Genomic DNA, 22,723 nt, shown 5'->3' on the forward strand with positions numbered 1-22,723 from the left:
GGGGGCGTGGTCTGCTCTCCAATTAATTGTGGAGTCGACCAATCAGCTGCTGCGGGATTTTAGGAAGCCATCTCCTGAAACACACTCAAATACACAAACTACAACACAGAAACTGGGGAACGTAACAGGAGTGAAAGAGGTAGATATGTATAGTATATGATAAACAGAGTAGCAGTAGTGCATATGATCATTGTGTGAGTGGGTGTGCGTGTGTGTAGAGTCAGTACAAATGTCCATTTGGAAGACCCATTTGCAACCAAGCTTTAACTTCCTGACGGATGTCTTGAGATGTTGCTTCAATATATCTACATAATTTTTTCCCTCATGATGCCATCTATTTGAAGTGAAGTGCACCAGTCCCTCCTGCAGCAATGCATCGCCACAACATGATGCTGCCACCCCCGTGCTTCACGTTTGGGATGGTGTTCTTCGGCTTGCAATCCTCCTCATTTTTTCTCCAAACATAACGATAGTCATTATGGCCAAACAGTTCTATTTTTGTTTCACCAGACCAGAGAACATTTCCCCCAAAAGTATGATCTTTGTCCCCATGTGCAGTTGCAAACCGTAGTCCGGCTTTTTTTATGGCAGTGGCTTCTTCTTTGCTGAGCGGCCTTTCAAGTTATATCGATATAGGACTCGTTTTACTGTGGATATAGATACTTGTGTACCTGTTTCCTCCAACATCTTCACAAGGTCCTTTGCTGTTGTTCTGGGATTGATTTGCACTTTTTGCACCAAAGTACGTTCATCTCTCGGAGACGGAACGCGTCTCCTTCCTGAGTGGTATGACTGCTGCATGGTCTCATGGTATTTATACTTGCGTACTATTGTTTGTACAGATGAACGTGGTACCTTCAGGCATTTGAAAATTGCTTACAAGGATGAACCAGACTTGTGGAGGTCTACAATTTCCTTTCTGAGGTCTTGGCTGATTTATTTTTATTTTCCCATAATGTCAAGCAAAGTAGGTAGGCCTTGAAATACATCCACAGGTACACTCAAATTATGTCAATTAGCCTATCAGAAAATTCTAAAGCCATGACATAATTTTCTGGAATTTTCCAAGCTGTTTAAAGGCGCAGTCAACTTAGTGTATGTAAACTTCTGACCCACTGTAATTGTGATACAGTGAAATAATCTGCCTGCAAACAATTTTTGGAAAAATTACTTGTGTCATGCACAAAATAGATGTCCTAACCTACTTGCCAAAACTATAGTTTGTTAACAAGAATTTTGTGGAGTGGTTGAAAAACAAGTTTTAATGACTCCAACCTAAGTGTATGTAAACTTCCGACTTCAACTGAAGGTATTCATTTTAACTAGGTGGGTGAGGGCAGTGGGGAGAGCAGTTAAGATCGCATCATCTATGGATCTGTTGGGGTGGTATGCAAATTGGAGTGGGTCAAGAGGTATCTGGGATGATGGAGTTGATGTGTGCCATAACCAGCCTTTCAAAGCACTTCATGATTACAGATGTGGCATAAAGCCTTAGAATTCTTGTGAACAGGAATGATGGTGGTCATCTTAAAATGTGCGGATTACTGTCAGGCGTGTGCGCACTTGTGCTGAAGTCAAGTGCAGGAGAGCAGAGAGTCGTGAACAGGCACACTTTATTACGGCAGGAAAGATATACAGATATAAAATCTCCTCCAGCCAACAAGGCAAAGTGTATAGCGCGCACAATAGTCACACACCATAAATGTATAACAATACAAATAAGCTTTGTGAAAACACACGGAAAATAACAAACGCTTAGCCTAGTGCGTATGTAACAGGGTTATATTGCCACTTTATTGTTAAGCCAATGGGTTTTTGGTTTGAGTTTGTCTTGCCTTCACCTACTCAACATGGCATCTTATTGGCTGGTTTGCATAGCTTGCTTACGAGGGGGGATGTTCCAGTTAGAATCGTCCCAGTGAACAAGCACCAAACCAGCGGTAAGTTGTTGGTTGCAAAGCACTGTACATCAAGTGATTTTTATACTCTCAAGTGATGATTTAAATGTACAATTTATATAAAATTGTTTGTAAATGTTATTCGAACATCACACATAAGATGCAGCGGTTTTTGGAGAATATTTGTTGTGCATTTTGTTGTAGAGAATTCCCGCCAGTACTAGCTAGCAACTTACTGTGTCTGGTGGGGGGGGTTCATATATTTTGTACAGTGTGTGAGTGCAGAGTTGGATGGTGAGACGTGCATTGCATGACGTGCAATTTTGTGCCGTTCCTAACAGGTACATTGTTAAATATATTATATGGTATATTGTAATTGTATTATTTTGGTAACTACCTAGTGAACAAGTACCAAACCAGCGAATAAAGCTACATGACTGGTGCTACATGTTGGAGTTCCGTGTCGATGACTGATTGTACACAACGCAAGACGAGTACTGTTACAGTGGTGCCGTGACCGTTCTTCTGGATCGGATCATCCTTCGCTGGATTTCCATCTCAGAACTTCGCCGTGGTTGCTGTTGAAAAATCAGATAAGACGTTGCTGGTGCAGTTTATGGCGATATCACATTTCGCCACAAGAGGGCGCCACTAGAACGTTTTATTATCGAAATTGATGATTTCTTTGGCTGAGGCTCTTCAAAGATAAATGATAACTTTTGTGTTACTTGTTTATTTGCAATTCTAATGTATATCTGATATAAGTAGGGTGAGTTACCAGTGTACTAGATATAGGTTAGATTTTGACGTGAGGTTTAAAAAAAAAATATATATATATATATATATACATGTTTTGCTATTTACATTTTTATTAGGGTGTTGATTTCCCATTGTTAAAATGGAAGGTGTTGGGAGAGGTAGGGGTTTCCTGTCATTTAATCTGTCACCATCTGTTGGTAGGGGTTCAGCCAAAATTCCAGTTACTTCTCCACCTATGCCCAAACTGGAGGGTTTTGATGATAGTTTACCCATGGACACGCCCCAAGGATGTGTATGAAAGAGTTTTGCCAAATACAGGGAGTGGGGAGGTCTCCATGGATTTCATAGCAGACATAGTACAGCAGATTGGTCATTCCATTGGGGAGAACATTGCCTCCTGTTTGGAGTCAAAGGCAATTGTTGGACATGTTGGGGACAATGTTATGGGGAGTGTATGCAGCTCGAGGGGTATGGATGTGTCAGGCCTGAACCTGGTATTGAAGTCTGATATCAGGGAACCGGTGTACTTTCGGGGGGATGGCTCTGAAAAGTGCACAGTGCATGAGTGGGAGGATATGGTAATGGTTTACATGCGTAAGAGGGGCGTGTCTGTGATGGACCAAGCAGTTGAGGTTATGGGCAGGCTAATGGGAAGGGCCCGCGATGTTGTTAAAGTTGGCATACGCAGCAATCCCTCCATTGATTTATCTAAAGGCCCGAGTCCCATCTTTGACATACTGAAACAACATTTTAGTGACACTGTTTTTTCAAGCATGCCCCTTGCTGACTTTTATGCCACATTACCTCTGACTGATGAACAACCATTTGAATATTGGCTCAGACTGAACAGGGCTATGGAGGTTGCTGAAGATTGTCTAAAGAGACAGAAAAAAAGTGTTGAAGACCCATCTCGTGAGCTCACAGTCATGTTTATCAGACATTGCCCTAATGCTGAACTGTCGCTTATCTTTAAGTGCAATCCATTACTGCAGTGGATGATGGTGCTGAGTACAGAACCAGAGTGTGGGTGTCAGAGTTGTCTTCTGAAGGAACAGGTGACACAAGCTTGGAGGGTGATGTGCGATCCTTGGATGCTCAGGATATTCCACCTTTGGATTCCGTGGATGATATACTGCAGCTGGAAGGTCTGCCTCGATCAGAGAGTCTTCAAGAATCTGACCGAGACTGTAACAGTGTAGTGAGTGAGCTAATTGACCAGTCTGCTTACGATATCCGTACTGACCTACCAAACGCGGATCATTCCTTACCTGATCAGTTACGTACTGACTGTGTTGACGGACACACTATTGCAACAGTACACAACACTATTACCCCTTATGCAGTTGAAGGTAGTCGGGGTCATATTAGGTCAAGGGCAGGAAGGCTATTTAAACCAGTGTCAAGACTGATTGAGATTATGAATCAGCAGAAAGTTAGCTCTTGAAGGTTAAATATGTGAATAGAGGGTCAATGGTATTGACATATTTTATTTGTTTTGCTTTTACATCATTGTGACCGTGATTAGAGGTTGCAGGATGGTAATGTGACGGATATGATAAAGTCTCTTATGGTGGTTTATTTTATTACTTGGATGTTTTAAAGTCACTGAGTGTACTTAACATGTGACAGGCATGTTTACCTATGAGGGCTAAGGGGTTTGATCAACCGCTTTTCACTCTAATTCTCAAGGAGAATAGTCTAATGACTGGAATATTTAGTGACTGATTTAAAGCAGGGTCTGCATCCTTGATATACACAGCTTTACCTTTTAGTTCTCTCTATTAGGTAGTATATATATTTTTCTCTCTGGATTATTCTGTACATATGTTGAGTGTCTGTATCTGGTATGTTTGCACAGTGCCGTTTTGTATTTTGTTATTTTTCTTGGCAAGTGGAATTCAGTAGGGGGGAGTGTAACAGGGTTATATTGGTGATTCCCCTTGCCACTTTATTGTTAAGCCAATGGGTTTTTGGTTTGAGTTTGTTTTGCCTTCACCTACTCAACATGGCATCTTATTGGCTGGTTTGCGTAGCTTGCTTACGAGGGGGGATGTTCCAGTTAGAATCGTCCCAGTGAACAAGCACCAAACCAGCGGTAAGTTGTTGGTTGCAAAGCACTGTACATCAATTTGTTGTGCATTTTGTAGTAAAGAATTCCCGCCAGTACTAGCTAGCAACTTACTGTGCCTGGTGGGGGGGGGGGGGGTCATATATTTTGTACAGTGTGTGAGTGCAGAGTTGGATGGTGAGACGTGCATTGCATGACGTGCAATTTTGTGCAGTTCCTAACAGGTACATTGTTAAATATATTATATGGTATATTGTAATTGTATTATTTTGGTAACTACCTAGTGAACAAGCACCAAACCAGCGAATAAAGCTACATGACTGGTGCTACATGTTGGAGTTCCGTGTCGATGACTGATTGTACACAACGCAAGACGAGTACTGTTACACGTACAAGACATAAGACATAAATAATTTCACACAAAGACATGAGGGGGAACAGAGGAATAAATACATGTAGTGTGATTGGGGAATGCAAACCAGGTGTGAATGGAACAAGACAAAACAAATGGATAATAGAAAAATGGAGCGGCGATGGCTAGAAAGCCGGTGACGCTGAACGCCGCCTGAACAAGGAGAGGGACGGACTTCGGCGGAAGTCGTGACAATTACAGACTGGGACAAAGAGAGGTTGAAAATTACAGTGAATATGCCTGGCAGCTGTTCTGCATATTTTCTGAGAATGCGCCCTGGAATACCGTCGGGCCCTGCGGCCTTGCTGGTGTCGACCTGATTAAAGACCTTACTCTCGTCGGCCTCTGAGAGTGAATTCACCCAATCTTCTGGGTCGGTGCCACTTCTGGGTCGGTGCCTGTGTAATATGATTCCACCTTATTCCTACATTATCATTTTGCTCGTTTGATGACTCTGCAGAAGTCATGAAGTATGTTTTCACAGGCAGCCCAATTCAGATATTTTTTTCACTAATTGTCCTTTTGACCAATCAGATCAGTTTATTCCAATTCGTTGAACAAAAATCAGAATTGAGCTGCCTGTGTAAATGCAGCCAAAGAGCACTAGGTTTGAAGCAAATTGCCATTTTGCAATCAGGGCTGTGGAGTTGTCTGTAACCCACATGAACACTAGGGGGCGCTGCTTTCACACTCTTCAGGCTCCAGACACAGAGCAGCAGATGCCCATCATTAGCAGCAATCCAGCCCCACTCAGAGCGCTCGGTCTCTTACTCCCCGAACTGAGAACAAATGCGTTTATACCAGATTGATGTACCCCACTATAGCAAAAGGCGATCGCGGATTCATATGTTTGAAGATACATAGCATAACTTGCGAGAAACTACCAAATAAGGTATTTAAAAAATTTGAAATTCGGTGGGAAAGTCGACACAACAGGCCTATGGATGAAAGTTGAATGAATTCATAAATTAATGGCTGAATTACTTCTGTTTTGTGTTTGGACGGGTTTTCCTTGAGAATTACGGACTTTGTCACATATTTTGTTGCGGGTTGTTGTTGGTTCATTCTATCAGACGATTAATACTTATTTCTAGACTCGGGAGTCGGAATCCTGGCATTTCCGTGCTGCTATGGAAACGCAGTTCGGGCGCTCTTGGTTGAAACTGGGTGACGTCAGCTCAGTGACGGAGAAGCGGGCATTGCGTGCTAGGAGAGAGTTCGTGCACCATATTCCATCGAGGAGAGAGCTACAGTAGTAGTTCGGTGACTGCGGAGACAGCGATTTTGGCAACATGGATGACGTTGTGGGGATTATTATTACTAACGGATTTTAATTGGGAACTACCGGTAAAATGGCAGAGCGGTAAGTAAGCCTGAAACGATTTATATTCTTACGTCGCTGATGTGTCCAATGAAATGTATTCTGTAGCGATGCTTCTTCGTTGGCGACCTAGCCAGGACTAAGCTGAGGCAAAAGGATATCTGCTGTTTTTTCTTAGCTAATGTTACCGGGAATTGAGCTATCCTGCCTCTCGGTCAGTTTATTCGTTTATGTGGTCATGTTACTCCCGTTGGCCATCTTTACCGGGTAGCTGGAGGACTTGACCTGTCCAGCCCTTCAGTGTGTGAAACTCAAGATCCAGCGGCACGAGCAGCATCTGTTTTTCTGTGAGGGTGTTTGCAGCACTGTGAATGCACCTGTTTTTTCCCTCAGCCTTGAATCTCACCTGACAACACAAACACCTACACTGTTTTGTAGTTGATATGCTTTACCGGAAACCATAGCTAGTGAAACTTGTGGTATTACGCATTTCTGGGGTTATTACACCGATATGATGGGTAGTTGGGCAGGGCTAGCAATCCAACTCTCAGCATTTCGATGGCTTGCTAACCATCTGCGAGAGAGAAGGAACCCGCGAGCCGAGGATGCCACATCTAGAACCATAAGAACACTCCTATTTGCCCCCACGCTCAGCCAGCTATGGGCTATTCCAAAAAGGTAAAAACACCTGTTTACATGGGAGTTCAAATGAGAATAGCCTAGACTACACATGCCTTTTTAGTGAGGTTATATGCTCCGAACCAACCTATTCGCTCAGTCAGTAAGAGTTAATAATTTATACCTATTAAATGTGTTGCAGGGGTCATTCACCCGTATGTAAATTACAACAGTCATTTGTATCGCGAGTGCATAGAACTTAATGCAAATTCGAGCATGTTTATCAAACAGAGAAAAATACCTCACTGGCTCCAACTCCTGCTTCCACATCTGCAACCAAACAGCGTGAACTGGAGGTAGACCTGCTCCATGGCTTGCAGAATTTAGCTTAATGTCACAGTTAATGAGGTGTATGCATGCACTGTACAACTTTTACCTCGAAATGTACAGAATTATCCTGGCACTAAAGTTGCCAGCTTAATACTGTAATTTTATTTTACAGCATAGATGCTGTAATATATTTCACAGTAATTTTCCTTACTGTAAAACATTATATTACAGCAGGGTTGATTTGAACCAGGAATCTGTACAGTATCATTTATGAACTATATATTCAATATAGTTTATGAACTCAATTGAGTAATACAACAAGAGTACTGTAACTGGACTGATAAAAATGGTCAGAATTCAATAAATATTTATTAGGCTACAAAACATATGGTTTTAAAGAGGTTAAAACAACAAATAACATTCCTGCAGAGCATATAGCATGTCTACTAACTCTTCCAAGCATTTTCTTCTCCCACTGTTCAAACAGACCACATTTCAAGACACAAACCAATAAAGTTTTTTTGGGGCAGCAGGTAGCCTAGTGGTTAGAGCGTTGGGCCGGTAACCGAAAGGCTGACAAGGTAAAAGTTACAGATCTGTCGTTCTGCCCACTGTTCCCCGGTAGGCCGTCTGTAAATAAGAATTTGTTCTTAACTGACTTGCCGAGTTAAATAAAGGTTAAATAAAAAAATAAAAAAGATCAGGTGTGACCAACACACCTGAAAACACTCAAATCGACTGACTGTTGAGAATGAAGTTGATGGTAAATGTGAATGAAGTTGATGGTACATGTATATGGAATGGTTTGAATAATGAAATAGTTTTGGTCCCAATTAACACAATCACACATTAAAAAAATGTATAAGTGATGGCATTTTATTGCAATCTTCAATTTTCTCTCCCCTTCACCAGCTTGCAAACGCAGTGGCGAGCGCTGCAGAGAATTAGTCAGTCACTGAAAACCCAAATGTTTAGAATGTTCAAAGTTCCAACTTGACACAAATGGCTGCTGACTCTCCCACTCACAAGACTGATCCTTCATGTACAACTGCTGAATACCACAGCATATGGTCCCACTGTGGAACTCCTTCCACTTTCAGGTCCCACACACACATACACTCAGCCTCTGCAATACAAGCAGATCCTGGGCTTTTATGAGCTGTAGCCCAGGTTGGGACATGGGCACCTCTGGACTACTGGGGAAACCTCCACCTTCCCAGGACGACACCACTAATGAGGCCACGACAGCAGCTCCTCCACGGCTCACATCAGCAACTGGAGGTCTACCCTCTGCTCCCGCCATTGGGCTCAGGCCGCCCTAAACTCCTCAGATAATCCTACAACACCTCCACCGCAGTCTGCTTCTTGGAGATCACGCCAGCCAGGTCCATTCAACGACATGCAAAAATCAGTCCAAAAACAAATACTATGGGTCTCTCCAAAAAGGGCTTGGGATTTTAACCCACCACCATGGGAATAAGGAGGACCCATGATTGCACAAAAACATTTACATTAGTTTAAAAGACAGAGAAACATCAAATAGAACATGATTACAACTAATCAGGGAGACTGAAAGCGTCAGTGAACTACACGCTAATTATCTAACTCACCAGGGCCGTCTTGAACCTGAGCAACCAACTCTGTAGCAAACAATTAAGGTCAGGAACACCTAAACTAGTAGATAGCTATGCATGGCAATGGAGTAGTGCACTTTATCCAACCACACATGTGGTTTAGATAATAACAACTTCATGAAATGTATTTTAAAGACCTTTTAAAATGGTGATGAGGCCAGTCTAAGGCTGCCTCATCACAACAAATAACACAGCTAGATAAGTGTTTCTCAACTGGAGTCTGAGGAAGAAAAAAAATGTGTTTTACATATTTTTATGAAAGAATGCTCTAGTCTAAACCTCAATGAAGAACTTTAGGTAGAAAGGGTGTAGAAAAGATAATAAACTAATAAAAATGTTAGAATTTTTTCTTCAATCGTATAATTTTCAAGCTATTAGCAGTGCTATTTGGGTCAATTTTGTGGTCTCAGACCACTGAGTTTATTAACATTGGGCATAATTATATTATTGACAATGAAAGAGGTGGGAATGTTGTTCCATTGTCATGTTAATTTCTAAATGTAGTATCATTATAGCATTTAAATAGTTTTTGTAACGTCGGGAAGCAAGTTCAGGGAGTGCATCATTTAATAAACAAATTAACAAAACAAGAAACACGAACAACGCACAGACAGGAGCACACGTGACATTTTTCCAGATTGTATTTTGCCGATAATTTATTGCGATGCGAATATTAGTTCAATTTGGGTCCCGAGGATAAAACCCAGTTGAGAACCACTGAGCTAGATACACATTACTTCAAACCATAGCTAAACTAATATAACATTGCTATAGCATTACTCAATACCACAGATTACTTTACCAGATTCACCACATTTTCCTTTCTTTTTGTGCCACCAGATGTTTGCATACTACTGGTAAAGTGAACGGGTTTAGCTGATACTGTATCATTATGGAACAATGTTGTTTAAATTCAACAAATGGTTAGGGAAGAGAGGCTATATTGACACTCCTGGCCTGCAAAACGATGGCTTATGTTGCACTGCTGAGAGCCAAATGAACCGAATCACACAGGGTTTTGACAGCTAAATCCCGGTGTGGTTGCCATTCATATGTTTGTATTTGCGTTAAGGATCCGCATTAGCTGCTGCCAAGGTAGCAGATACTCTTCCTGGGGTCCAGTAACATTAAGACAGTTATTTACACTACCGGTCAAACGTTTTAGAACACACTCATTCAAGGGTTTATTTTTACTATATTCTACATTGTAGAATAATAGTGAAGTCATCAAAACTATGAAATAACACATATGGAGTCATGTAGTAACCAAAAAAGTGTTAAACAGCCTGGAGGTGTGTTGGGTCATTGTCCTGTTGAAAACAATTGATAGTCCCACTAAGCCCAAACCAGATGGGCTGGCGAATTGCTGCAGAATGCTGTGATAGCCATGCTGGTTAAGTGTGCCTTGAATTCTAAATAAATCACAGACAGTGTCATCAGCAAAGCACTCCCACACCAACACCTCCTTCTCCATGCTTTACGGTGGGAAATACACATGCAGAGATCATCCGTTCACCCACACCGCGTCTCACAAAGACACGGCGGTTGGAACCAAAAATCTCCAGTTTGGACTCCAGACCATAGGCCTGATTCACACAGATGTGTCTGTTGCATGAACTCTGTTAAGATTTTTTTGGCTGCAATTTCTAATGTTGGTAACTCTAATGAACTTATCCTCTGCAGCAGAGGTAACTCTGGGTCTTCCATTCCTTTAGCGGTCCTCATAAGAGCCAGTTTCATCATAGTGCCTGATGATTTTTGCGACTTGAAGAAACTTTTAAAGTTCTTGAAGTTTTCCGCATTGACTGACCTTCATGTCTTAACTGACCTTCATGTTTTAAAGATAGACTGTCGTTTCTCTTTGCTTATTTGAGCTGTTCTTGACATAATATGGACTTGGTCTTTTACCAAATAGGGCTATCTTCTATTTACCACAACACAACACAACTGATTGGCTCAAACGCATTAAGAAGGAAAGAAATTCCACAAATGTAGCTTTTAACAAAGCACACCTGTTAATTGAAATGCATTCCAGGCGACTACCTCATGGAGCTGGTTGAGAGAATGCCAAGAGTGTGCAAAGCTGTCATCAATGCAAAGGGTGGCTATTTGAAGAATCTCAAATATAAAATATATTTTGATTTGTTTAACACTTTTTTGGTTACTACATGATTGTACAATGTTGAAAAAGGTAAATATGAAGAAAAACCTTTGAATGAGTAGGTGTTCTAAAACTTTTGACCGGTAGTGTACAACTTAAAATATTACGACATTATATTTCATAACACTTTTCACATCACATTACGTGTGTTCCCTCAGGCCTCTACTCTACTACCACATATCTACAATACAAAATCCATGTGCACATGTCTGCAGAGTGTCTGTCTTATCATGTGTATGTGTGTCTGTGCCTGTGTGTGTGTCTCTCTCACAGTCCCTGCTGTTCCATAAAGGTGTATTTTTATCTGGTTTATAAATCTGATTCTACTGCTTGTATCAGTTACCTGATGTGGAATAGGATTCCATGTAGCCATGTCTCTATGTAGTACTGTTCGCCTCTCATAGTCTGTTCTTGACTTGGGGATTGTAAAGTGACCCTTGGTGGCATGCGTATTATTAATGTTAGCTCTCTGTGTACATTTAAGGGCCAGCCATGCTGCCCAATTGTAATATTCCGAGGTCCCTCTTTGTGGCACCTGACCGCATGACTGAACAGTAGTCCAGATGTGACAAAACTAGGGCCTGTAGGACCTGCCTTGTTGATAGTGTTGTTAAGAAGGCAGAGCAGCATTTTTTTATGGACAGACTTCTCCCCACCATAGCTACTGTTGTATCAATATGTTTTGACCATGACAGTTTACAATCCAGGGTTACTCCAAGCAGTTTAGTCACCTCAACTTGCTCAATTCCCACATTATTTATGACAAGATTTAGTTGAGGGTTATGGTTTAGTGAATGATTTGTCCCAAATAAAATGCTTTTAGTTTTTGAAGTATTCAGGACTAACTTATTTCTTACCACCCATTCTGAAACTAACTGCAGTTCTTTGTTAAGTGTTGACTGAATTCACTAGATGTAGTAGCTAAATTATATAGTGTTGAGTCATCCGAAAATGTAGACAAACTGGCTTTACTCAATCATGCTCTCCCCATTGAGTAAACTGTATCACGGTGATATCTAGATGGCTACGCTGTGATATACAGTTGAAATTGGAGGTTTACATACACTTAGGTTGGTGTCATTAAAACTTGTTTTTGAACCACTCCACAAATGTCTCGTTAACCTGTTGAGTGTAGGGGGCAGTATTTTGATGTTTGGATGAAAAACGTACCCAAATGAAACTGCCTATTTCTCAGGCCCAGGATCTAGAATATGCATATAATTGTCAGATTAGGATAGAAAACACTCTAAAGTTTCCAAAACTGTCAAAATATTGTCTGTGAGTATAACAGAACTGATATTTCAGGCGAAAACCTGAGGAAAATGCCTAAGAGAAACACATCTCCCTGTTCCATTGCATGCGTTCCCTCCATTTAAAGGGATATCAACCAGAGTCCTTTCCCTATGGCTTCCACATGGTGTGAACAGTCTTTAGACATAGTTTCAGGCTTTTATTCTGAAAAATGAGCGAGAAGGGTCACATCGCATCAGTGGATGGCTGGGTGCCAGCAGAGTTTTGCATGCGTAACAGCTTGGAGCAGACATTTTCTCTCTCTCTCCTATTGAAAAAGCTACGGTCCGGTTGAAATATGATCAATTATTTATTGTAAAAACAACCTGAGGATTGATTATAAAAAACGTTTGACATGTTTCTACAAACTTTACGGATACTATTTGGAATTCTTGTCTGCCACGTCGTGACCGCTCGAGCATGTGGATTTCTGAACAAAACGCGCCAACCAAATGGAGGTATTTTGGATATAAAAATAATCTTTATGGAACAAAAGGAGCATTTATTGTGTAACTGGGAGTCTCGTGAGTGCAAACATCCAAAGATCATCAAAGGTAAGCAATTCATTTTATTGCTTTTCTGACTTTCGTGACCAATCTACTTTGCTGCTAGCTGTTTGTAATGCTTTGTCTGCTGAGAGAGATGTCCTAACATAAAAGCTTGGATAGCTTTTGCTGTAAAGCTTTTTGGAAATCTGACAGGCCAGGTGGATTAACAACAAGCTAAGCTGTGTTTTGCCATTTGGCACTTGTGATTTCATGAAAATTAAATATTTTTAGTAATTTAATTTGAATTTGGAGCTCTGCAATTCAGCGGATGTTGACGAAAATGATCCCGCTAACGGGATGGGTGCGTCAAGAAGTTAACAAACTATAGTTTTGGCAAGCCGGTTAGGACATCTACTTTGTGCATGACACAAGTAATTCTTCCAACAATTGTTTACAGACAGATTATTTCACTTATAATTCACTGTATCACAATTCCAGTGGGTCAGAAGTTTACATACACTGAATTGACTGTGCCTTTAAACAGCTTGGAAAATTCCAGACAATTATGTCATGTCTTTAGGATCTTCTGATAGGCTAATTGACATAATTTGAGTGTACCTGTGGATGTATTTCAAGGCCTACCTTCAAAGTCAGTGCCTCTTTGCTTGACATCATGGGAAAATCAAAAGAAATCAACCAAGACCTCAGGCAAACAAAGTTAGACCTCCACAAGTCTGGTTCATCCTTGAGAGCAATTTCCAAACGCCTGAAGGTACCACGTTCATCGGTACAAACAATAGTACGCAAGTATAAACAACATGGGACCACACAGCCGTCATACCCCTCAGGAAGGAGATGCGTTCTGTCTCCTAGAGATGAACGTACTTTGGTGCAAAGTGTGCAAATCAATCCCAGAACAACATCAAAGGACCTTGTGAGATGCTGGAGGAAACAGGTACAAAAGTATCTATATCCACAGTAAAATTAGTTCTATATCGACATAACCTGAACGGCCGCTCAGCAAGGAAGAAGCCACTACTCCAAAAACCGCCATAAAAAAGCCAGACTACAGTTTGTAACTGCACATGGGGACAAATATCATACTTTTTGGAGAAACGTCCTCTGGTCTGATGAAACAAAAATATAACTGTTTGACCATAATGACCATTGTTGTGTTTGGAGGGAAAAAGGGGGAGGCTTGTAAGCCGAAGAATATCATCCCAACCGTGAAACATGGGGGTGGCAGCATCATGTTGTGGACTGGTGCACTTCACAAAATAAATGGCATCATGAGACAAGAAAATTATGTGGATATATTGTAGCAACATCTCAAGACATCAGTCAGGAAGTTAAAGCTTGGTCGCAAATGGGTCTTCCAAATGGACAATGACCCCAAGCATACTTCCAAAGTAGTGACAAAATGGCTTAAGGACAACAAAGTCAAGGTATTGGAGTGGCCATCACAAAGCCCTGATCTCAATCCTATAGAAAATGTGTGGGCAGAACTGAATAATTGTGTGCGAGCAAGGAGGCCTACAAACCTGACTCAGTTACACCAGCTCTGTCAGGAGGAATGGGCCAAAATTCACTCAACTTATTGTGGGAAGCTTGTGGAAGGGTACCCGAAACGTTTTACCCAAGTTAAACAATTTAAAGGCAACGCTGCCAAATACTAATTGAGTGTATGTAAACTTCTGATGCACTGGGAATGTGAAGAAAGAAATAAAAGCTGAAATAAATAATTCTCTCTACTATTATTCCTGACATTTCACATTCTTAAAATGAAGTGGTGAACCTAACTGACCTAAGACAGGGAATGTTTACTAGGATTAAATGTCAGGAATTGTGAAAAACTGAGTTTAAATGTATTTGGCTAAGGTGCATGTAAACTTCAGACTTCAACTGTAGATAGCTAGCTAGGTTAGCTAAGAAAATATACAGTAATTCAACATTGGCTCTAGCAATAAAGATACTTATAAACAAGTCAAGGTTTCTACCCAGCAGCTGTTGAAATTATTATTCCACTTCACCGTCGCTTCAAAACTATATTTACAAAAATAGTCTGAGCTTCATGTGGCTCACCTGACAGCATGAGATTGGCGCCTGAAACAGACAATTTGAATCTACTGTTGGCATAAGCTATTACTGTAAAGAAATACAGTATGTTAGAATAATTTTTACAGGAAGCATACATTAACAGTTATTAAATAGCATTGATTTCAGCATTTTACCCAAAATGCAGTGCAAAATACAGCATTAGTGCTGGGAAACACTTTTATGGTATTTTACTGTTGAAATGACAGAAAAGTGTTACATTGTGGGATTGTCGGTAGTGTGTGCGCCCAGTGGTGTGTGCGGACGGAGATCTAGAGTGGATTATGTAATTTCGTATTGGTGAGGAGCTGAATTGGCTGTCCCTTGCAATTTTGCTGCGGTAGGCTATTCCGGCATGGGGTTTATCAAGGTATTTTCTCTCTCTCTGCAGCAGCATCGGAATAGTAAGCTTACATAGCGGATCATGCAGGGGAATCTATTCTAAGTGGCATGTCGTGGAGCCTATATAGGCTCATGGTGAATTTTAAATTGCTGTTAGTTCTTACAGAGGCAGGACTGGGTCATTGCTGCAGATGGCTATTCTGCTGTAGCCTATTGTGCATTTGGAATTTCAGAGGACAGTCATCCGCCATGGAGTTGAATTTAGCCGTCAGATAAAGACACGTTGTGATGTTTTCAGTATGTCACTGTCAACATTCCTTTTCCAAGAGAAAGCCAGTACATTTTTGTGGGGGAGTGGTAGGGCTGGGCTTCGGACTGAGTGAGTAGGCAAGCAGCATCAGTGTGCTGGCATCGATACCGGCACACGCACAGCTGCTGAATTCTTCCCTCGCTCTCTCCTCGCCCCTCGCTATTCCCCATGCCTCCCTCTTGTCGCTGCCCTTCCTTCTTTATATCCCAACCCGCTGGTTGCTATGCACCTGTCATTCCTTCTCCTACCCCGACCTCCATTCACCACATGAAACCCGACTCGAGACAAGTCTCTTAAGATGTAGTTATGCAGCATGCTGCCATTTTACATAGTCATCTCCCCAGGCACCGTTTACTCATGGATGGCCTTTTTGGGTGGTTTCACTATATTTCATGGTATTTAACCATATTCATCAAGCAGTTAGTAGCCAATTGAGCCATTCACAATCATATATATGCCAAGAGGCTATGTTTCTGCACCACCCCAGCCCTGGCAGTCCAACATTCGATCCAGTGAGTGAAGCAGAGAAAGACGGAGAGGGTCGGGGTGGGGCGGCGATACGCCAGGGCTCGTGTGTTTCACCAAAACATGCAGTGGGTAAAATATTTATATCTCCCCATTCAGTCAGGGCTCTTGGACCGCAATGCCTGTCTGCCTATCTGCATGTCTGTGTGTCTGCTTGTCTGCCTGTTTGTCTGTCTGCTTGTCTGCCTGTCTGTCTGCTTGTCTGCCTGTCTGTCTGCCTATCTGCTTGTCTGTCTGCTTGTCTGTCTGTCTGCCTATCTGCTTGTCTGTCTGTCTGTCTGTCTGTCTGCCTGTCTGCCTATCTGCTTGTCTGCCTGCCTGTCTGTCTGTCTGTCTGTGTGTGTGTGTGTGTGTGTGTGTGTGTCTGCTTGTCTGTCACAGTTCTAGATTGGGGTTTTCTCACTGGCGGGGTAGGGATGGTATATAGGGCATTTATTTATTTTCAACCATGTTGTTACATAAGGTACAGTTTTAGAAGCAGTATGAATATTGGCTACACCACATGGCTCCTTTTAAAAAGAGATTCCTATCATTTCAATGGGACTCACATAGATGGATAAAGGAAGGATGCATAAAGAAGAATGGTGGTGTTGAAGCTACTGGGGGAAATCTTTGGAGCAGCAGTATTGTAGTGGAGATGCTGCAGCGCTTTAGCATGGATCTAAACTGAAATGCTCCATTACTGTGACGTGAAACAAAATAATTCCGTTTGGATTCCAGGCTAGCAGGGCTGCTAGGGAAGGGAGCACGGCATTACCATGGCAGACACAGACAGTACAGTATCGCAGTGTGTAGCCTCTTTCTCACAGTGCAGGGGAGTGTCAATGTTTGTGTGTGTGTGTGTGTGTCTGTCCGTTTGTGTCTGTTCGTTTGTGTGTGTGTGTTTGTGTTTGTTTGTGTGTGTGTCTGTTTGTGTTTGTTTGTTTGTGTGTGTGTGTGTGTGTTTGTGTGTGTGTGTGTGTGTGTGTGTGTGTGTGTTGGTGTGTTGGTGTGTTGACCTACTTGTCCTGAATTGCTCTGTAGCGTGATGTGAGTCTGGTGATCCTGTGCCTTGGAGCAGTGGTCTGAATCATACAGGGCTTATTTGGCCTTGAACTCTTTCTTTTTAACTGTCTCTGTGTGTGTGTGTGTGTGTGTCTGTCCGTTTGTGTCTGTTCGTTTGTGTGTGTGTGTGTGTGTGTGTGTGTGTACGTGTTTGTGTGTACGTGTGTGTGTGTGTGTGTGCCCCCCTTCATTCTGATGATCAAATTGATAAAAGTATGCCTTTATGCTGAACCACTCCCACGCACCGGCATCACAGGGCACAGCCAACTGATTACAACGCAGAGCAATAATAGCATTATCAAACGAATGTGTCACATTTGTCAGACTCTGATAATGAAATGCCTGAGTCAGGAATGGAGTGTAGTCCTATCACTTATGTTAAGACAGCCTGTTATTTGACTCTGCAGGGGAGTGCAGTATAAATTCATGCATTTATGCCATAATATAATATACCCAAATTAGACAGTATCCACTTTAGTGAATTGTACCATGGACATTGCAGGATACCCTAATGCTGTAGTGTAGCTATTTGGGATGCAACCTATAGTATGAATATATTAGGCATCTGCCAAGTTATTCCTTGTTAATGAGTCAATTAATATTGTCTTGTTGGGTCATATGTTTATCGTTATGTTAAATAAGTTGCTTCTATTGGTCGTGTGATATGCACTCTCCCTGCCCATTGGCAACACTTGAGTCTTTCTCCCATTAGGCCGACAACCCTTGTCTGCTGAACAACTCAAGTGTAGACCTATTTGTAACAACAAGGGGGTTTGAACCTATATGTTTGTGTGTGTGTGCTTACGATGACAGTGTGTATGTGTGTGTGGGCAGCAGTGGTACTGTAGCATCTCAAGGACATTGGAGTAAGATATGAGGCTTCAGATCAGTGTTTCTGTGATTTAGTATTTTTTTACTTCCGCTCATTCTCCTCTCCTCTTACTGTTTTCCTCCTTCTCTCTTATTATCCTGATCTACGGCTATAACCTTCTCCTCTGTGTGCCTGCACACACACACACACAGTCATGGGTCGACGGCCTGAACACCGGGGGTTGGGGTGGAGGATGGAGGAATGGATAGAAAAAAGATAGTGATGGAGAAAAAAAGGGAAAGGAGAGGAGGATATGAGCTTGAGATGTGTGAGAGAGTTAGAGTAGGATGGAGAGAGTTAGAGTAGGACGGAGAGAGTTAAGAGTAGGATGGAGAGAGTTAGAGTAGGATGGAGAGAGTTAGAGTAGGATGGAGAGAGTTAGAGTAGGACGGAGAGAGTTAAGAGTAGGATGGGGAGAGTTAGAGTAGGATGGAGAGAGTTAGAGTAGGATGGAGAGAGTTAGAGTAGGATGGAGAGAGTTAGAATAGGATGGAGAGAGTTAGAGTAGGATGGAGAGAGTTACAGTAGGATGGAGAGAGTTAGAGTAGGATGGAGAGAGTTAAGAGTAGGGTGGAGAGAGTTAAGAGTAGGATGGAGAGAGTTAGAGTAGGATGGAGAGAGTTAGAGTAGGATGGAGAGAGTTAGAGTAGGATGGAGAGAGTTAGAGTAGGATGGAGAGAGTTAAGAGTAGGATGGAGAGAGTTAAGAGTAGGATGAAAAGAGTAGAGTAGCATGGAGAGAGTTAGTAGGATGGAGAGAAAAGGGATAGAAAAGCAAGGGAATAATGTATGTCATCCTTTTAATTTTAAGCCAAATTAAATCTGACATCCTGTAATTGTTAAATAATGAATTGGCTCCAGGGTCTGTTGTTGTACCTTGAACAGTCATGGTGGCATTAAAACTGGTTTGAATTTGAGTCTCATGAGCGGAGATGGGCTATCGACTGACATTGACGGCTAGAGTGGATGGAGGGAGATAGAGGGATGGAGGAGTATTGATCGATAGAGGGATGGATGGAGAGCTGAACTGTAATATTGACGGGCATTGACTGTCAGCGGATGGTGATTGAGGGATGGAGGGAGATTGAGGGATGGATGGAGATTGAGGGATGGAGGGAGATTGAGGGATGGAGGGAGATTGAGGGATGGAGGGAGATAGAGGGATGGATGGAGATTGAGGGATGGAGGGAGATTGAGGGATGGAGGGAGATTGAGGGATGGAGGGAGATAGAGGGATGGAGGGAGATAGAGGGATGGAGGGAGATTGAGGGATGGAGGGAGATAGAGGGATGGAGGGAGATAGAGGGATGGAGGGAGATTGAGGGATGGAGGGAGATTGAGGGATGGAGGGAGATAGAGGGATGGATGGAGATTGAGGGATGGATGGAGATTGAGGGATGGAGGGAGGTTGAGGGATGGAGCGAGATAGAGGGATGGAGGGAGATTGAGGGATGGAGGGAGATAGAGGGATGGAGGGAGAAAGGGTGAGAGAGAAGAGAAAGACTTGTCTCAGTGTAATAGGATTAGTGTGTAAATGTGTTTGTATGAAAAGCTGTTTTTGGAGATCCTTTAATCTGTGTGTTATTGTAGGGACGGGGGGTGACGGTGGAACGGGAGACCTGCAGTACAGAGGGGTGTGTGTGTTATTGTAGGGACAGGGGGTGACGGTGGAACGGGAGACCTGCAGTACAGAGGGGTGTGTGTGTTATTGTAGGGACGGGGGGTGACGGTGGAACGGGAGACCTGCAGTACAGAGGGGTGTGTGTGTTATTGTAGGGACGGGGAACGGGAGACCTGCAGTACAGAGGGGTGTGTGTGTTATTGTAGGGACGGGGGGTGACGGTGGAACGGGAGACCTGCAGTACAGAGGGGTGTGTGTGTTATTGTAGGGACAGGGGGTGACGGTGGAACGGGAGACCTGCAGTACAGAGGGGTGTGTGTGTTATTGTAGGGACAGGGGGTGACGGTGGAACGGGAGACCTGCAGTACACAGGGGTGTGTGTGTTGCAGGCCTGAGAAGTGGAAGGGAAGATTGAAAGACAGAGCAATATGGAATTGAGGGCGTGAATGAATGGTCCCACGGTTTCAGTACTGAGGATATCTGGCTGTTGAGTGGTACCTCCTTTGCTACTGGCAGCACTATCAGCAGACACACTGTGCCCAAAGCACTTGGGACTGGTTTACAGGCACTCGTCTAGTGTGTGTGTGTGTGTGTGTGTGTGTGTGTGTGTGTGTGTGGTTATAGTGTATGTTCTCTTGGTGTCAGAAGAAGTGAGAGGAGATGGTTGTGTGAAGGATTGGGGGAGGAGAGAAAAGAGGGAGGGCACATCATTGACCCCCGTGTTGCTCATCTCCTATTGACTATCCCCCTCCCTCCCCCTCTCCGCTTCCTCTTCCCTCCTCCCATTCTCACACCATGTGTCCCCTTTTAAAACTGCAGCAGAATTTTATTCCCTCCAATCTGTCCCTCTGCCTCTTCCCTCTCCTCCCCCTGCCTCTTCCCTCTCCTCCCTCTGCCTCTTCCCTCTCCTCCCCCTGCCTCCTCCCTCTCCTCACCCTCTCCTCCCCCTGCCTCCTCCCTTTCCTCCCCCTGCCTCTTCCCTCTCCTCCCCCTCTCCTCCCCCTGCCTCCTCTCTCTCCTCCCCCTGCCTCCTCCCTTTCCTCCCCCTGCCTCTTCCCTCTCCTCCCTCTGCCTCTTCCCTCTCCTCCCCCTGCCTCCTCCCTCTCCTCCCCCTGCCTCTTCCCTCTCCTCACCCTTACCCTGCCTCCTCCCTCTCCCCCTGCCACCTCCCTCTCCCCCTGCCTCCTTCCTCTCCTCCCCTTACCCTCTCCTATTGAATATCCCCCTCCCTCCCCCTCCCCCTCTCCCCTTCCTCTTCCCTCCTCCCTATCCCATTCTCACACCATGTGTCCCCTTTTAAAACTGCAGCAGAATTTTATTCCCTCCAATCTGTCCCTCTGCCTCCTCCCCCTGCCTCTTCCCTCTCCTCCCTCTCTCCTCCCTCTGCCTCCTCCCTCTCCCCCTGCCTACTCCCCCTGCCTCGTCACTCTCTTCCCCCTTACCCTGCCTCCCCCCCTCTCTATTGAGATGTCAGAAAGCTCCGGAAACTGGAATCTGCGTGTGGCTCTAGTGTCTTCTGCCGCTCCTCTCCTCGCCTCTCCTCACTCTGTCCGTCCATACCTCCCGTTTCAGCCTCCTCTCCTTCAATTTCTCCCTCTCAATTCAATTCAAAGGGCTTTATTGGCATGGGAAACACATGTTCAAATTAAATTAAATATATTTTCATTGCCAAAGCAAGTGAAATGGATAATAAACAAAAGTGAAATAAACAATAAAAATGACCAGTAAACATTACACTCACAAAAGTTCCAAAAGAATAAAGACATTTCAAATGTCATATTATGTACAGTGTTGTAATGATGTGCAAATACTTAAAATACAAAACAGAAAAATAAACAGAAATATGGGTTGTATTTACAATGGTGTTTGTTCTTCACTAGTTTACCTTTTCTTGTGCCAACAGGTCACAAATGTTTTTGCTGTGATTGCACACTGTGGTATTTCACCCAGTAGTTGGATTTGTTTTCTGAGGGAAATATCTAATATGGTCATACATTTGATAGGAGGTTAGGAAGTGCAGCTCAGTTTCCACTAGAGGTCGACCGATTAATGATTTTTCAACGGCGATAATGATTCCGATAATTGGAGGACCAAAAAAAGCCGATATCGATTAATCGGACGATTTTTTAAAATGTATTTGTAATAATGACAATTACAACAATACTGAAAGAACACTTATTTTAACTTAATATAATACATCAATAAACATCCATTTAGCCTCAAATAAATAATGGAACATGTTCAATTTGGTTTAAATAATGCAAAAACAAAGTGTTGGAGAATAAAGTAAAAGTGCAATATGTGCCATGTAAAAAAGCTAACGTTTGAGTTCCTTGCTCAGAACATGAGAACATATGAAAGTTGGTGGTTCCTTTTAACATGAGACTTCAATATTCAACGGTAAGAGGTTTTAGGTTGTAGTTAATATAGTATTTATAGGACTATTTCTCTCTATACCATTTGTATTTCATATACCTTTGACTATTGGATGTTCTTATAGGCACTATAGTATTGCCAGTGTAACAGTATAGCTTCCGTCCATCTCCTCGCCCCTACGCTAGATAAACTAGTATTATGCAACACAGGACACGCTAGATATACTAGTAATATGCAACACAGGACACGCTAGATAAACTAGTAATATGTAACACAGGACACGCTAGATAAACTAGTAATATCAACACAGGACACGCTAGATATACTAGTAATATGCAACACAGGACACGCTAGATATACTAGTAATATGCAACACAGGACACGCTAGATATACTAGTAATATGCAACACAGGACACGCTAGATAAACTAGTAATATCAACACAGGACACGCTAGATAAACTAGTAATATGCAACACAGGACACGCTAGATATACTAGTAATATGCAACACAGGACACGCTAGATATACTAGTAATATGCAACACAGGACACGCTAGATATA

General features: G+C 42.7%; 1 protein-coding gene across 1 annotated transcript in view; it reads left to right on the forward strand.

The window, feature by feature from the left end:
* The first annotated feature begins 6,357 nt into the window (after window positions 1-6,357).
* Window positions 6,358-22,723, forward strand: part of LOC110523013 (rho GTPase-activating protein 39-like) — a 187,976-nt gene continuing 171,610 nt past the window's right edge. Inside the window, exon 1 of the mRNA XM_036978529.2 lies at window positions 6,358-6,500. Coding sequence (XP_036834424.2) covers window positions 6,490-6,500 — 11 coding nt within the window. The 5' untranslated portion in view covers window positions 6,358-6,489. The remainder of the gene's footprint in view (window positions 6,501-22,723) is intronic.

This window comes from Oncorhynchus mykiss, chromosome 5, assembly GCF_057628025.1.
Source record: "Oncorhynchus mykiss isolate SJ-2025 chromosome 5, ASM5762802v1, whole genome shotgun sequence".
In the NCBI taxonomy this organism is placed as follows: domain Eukaryota; kingdom Metazoa; phylum Chordata; class Actinopteri; order Salmoniformes; family Salmonidae; genus Oncorhynchus; species Oncorhynchus mykiss.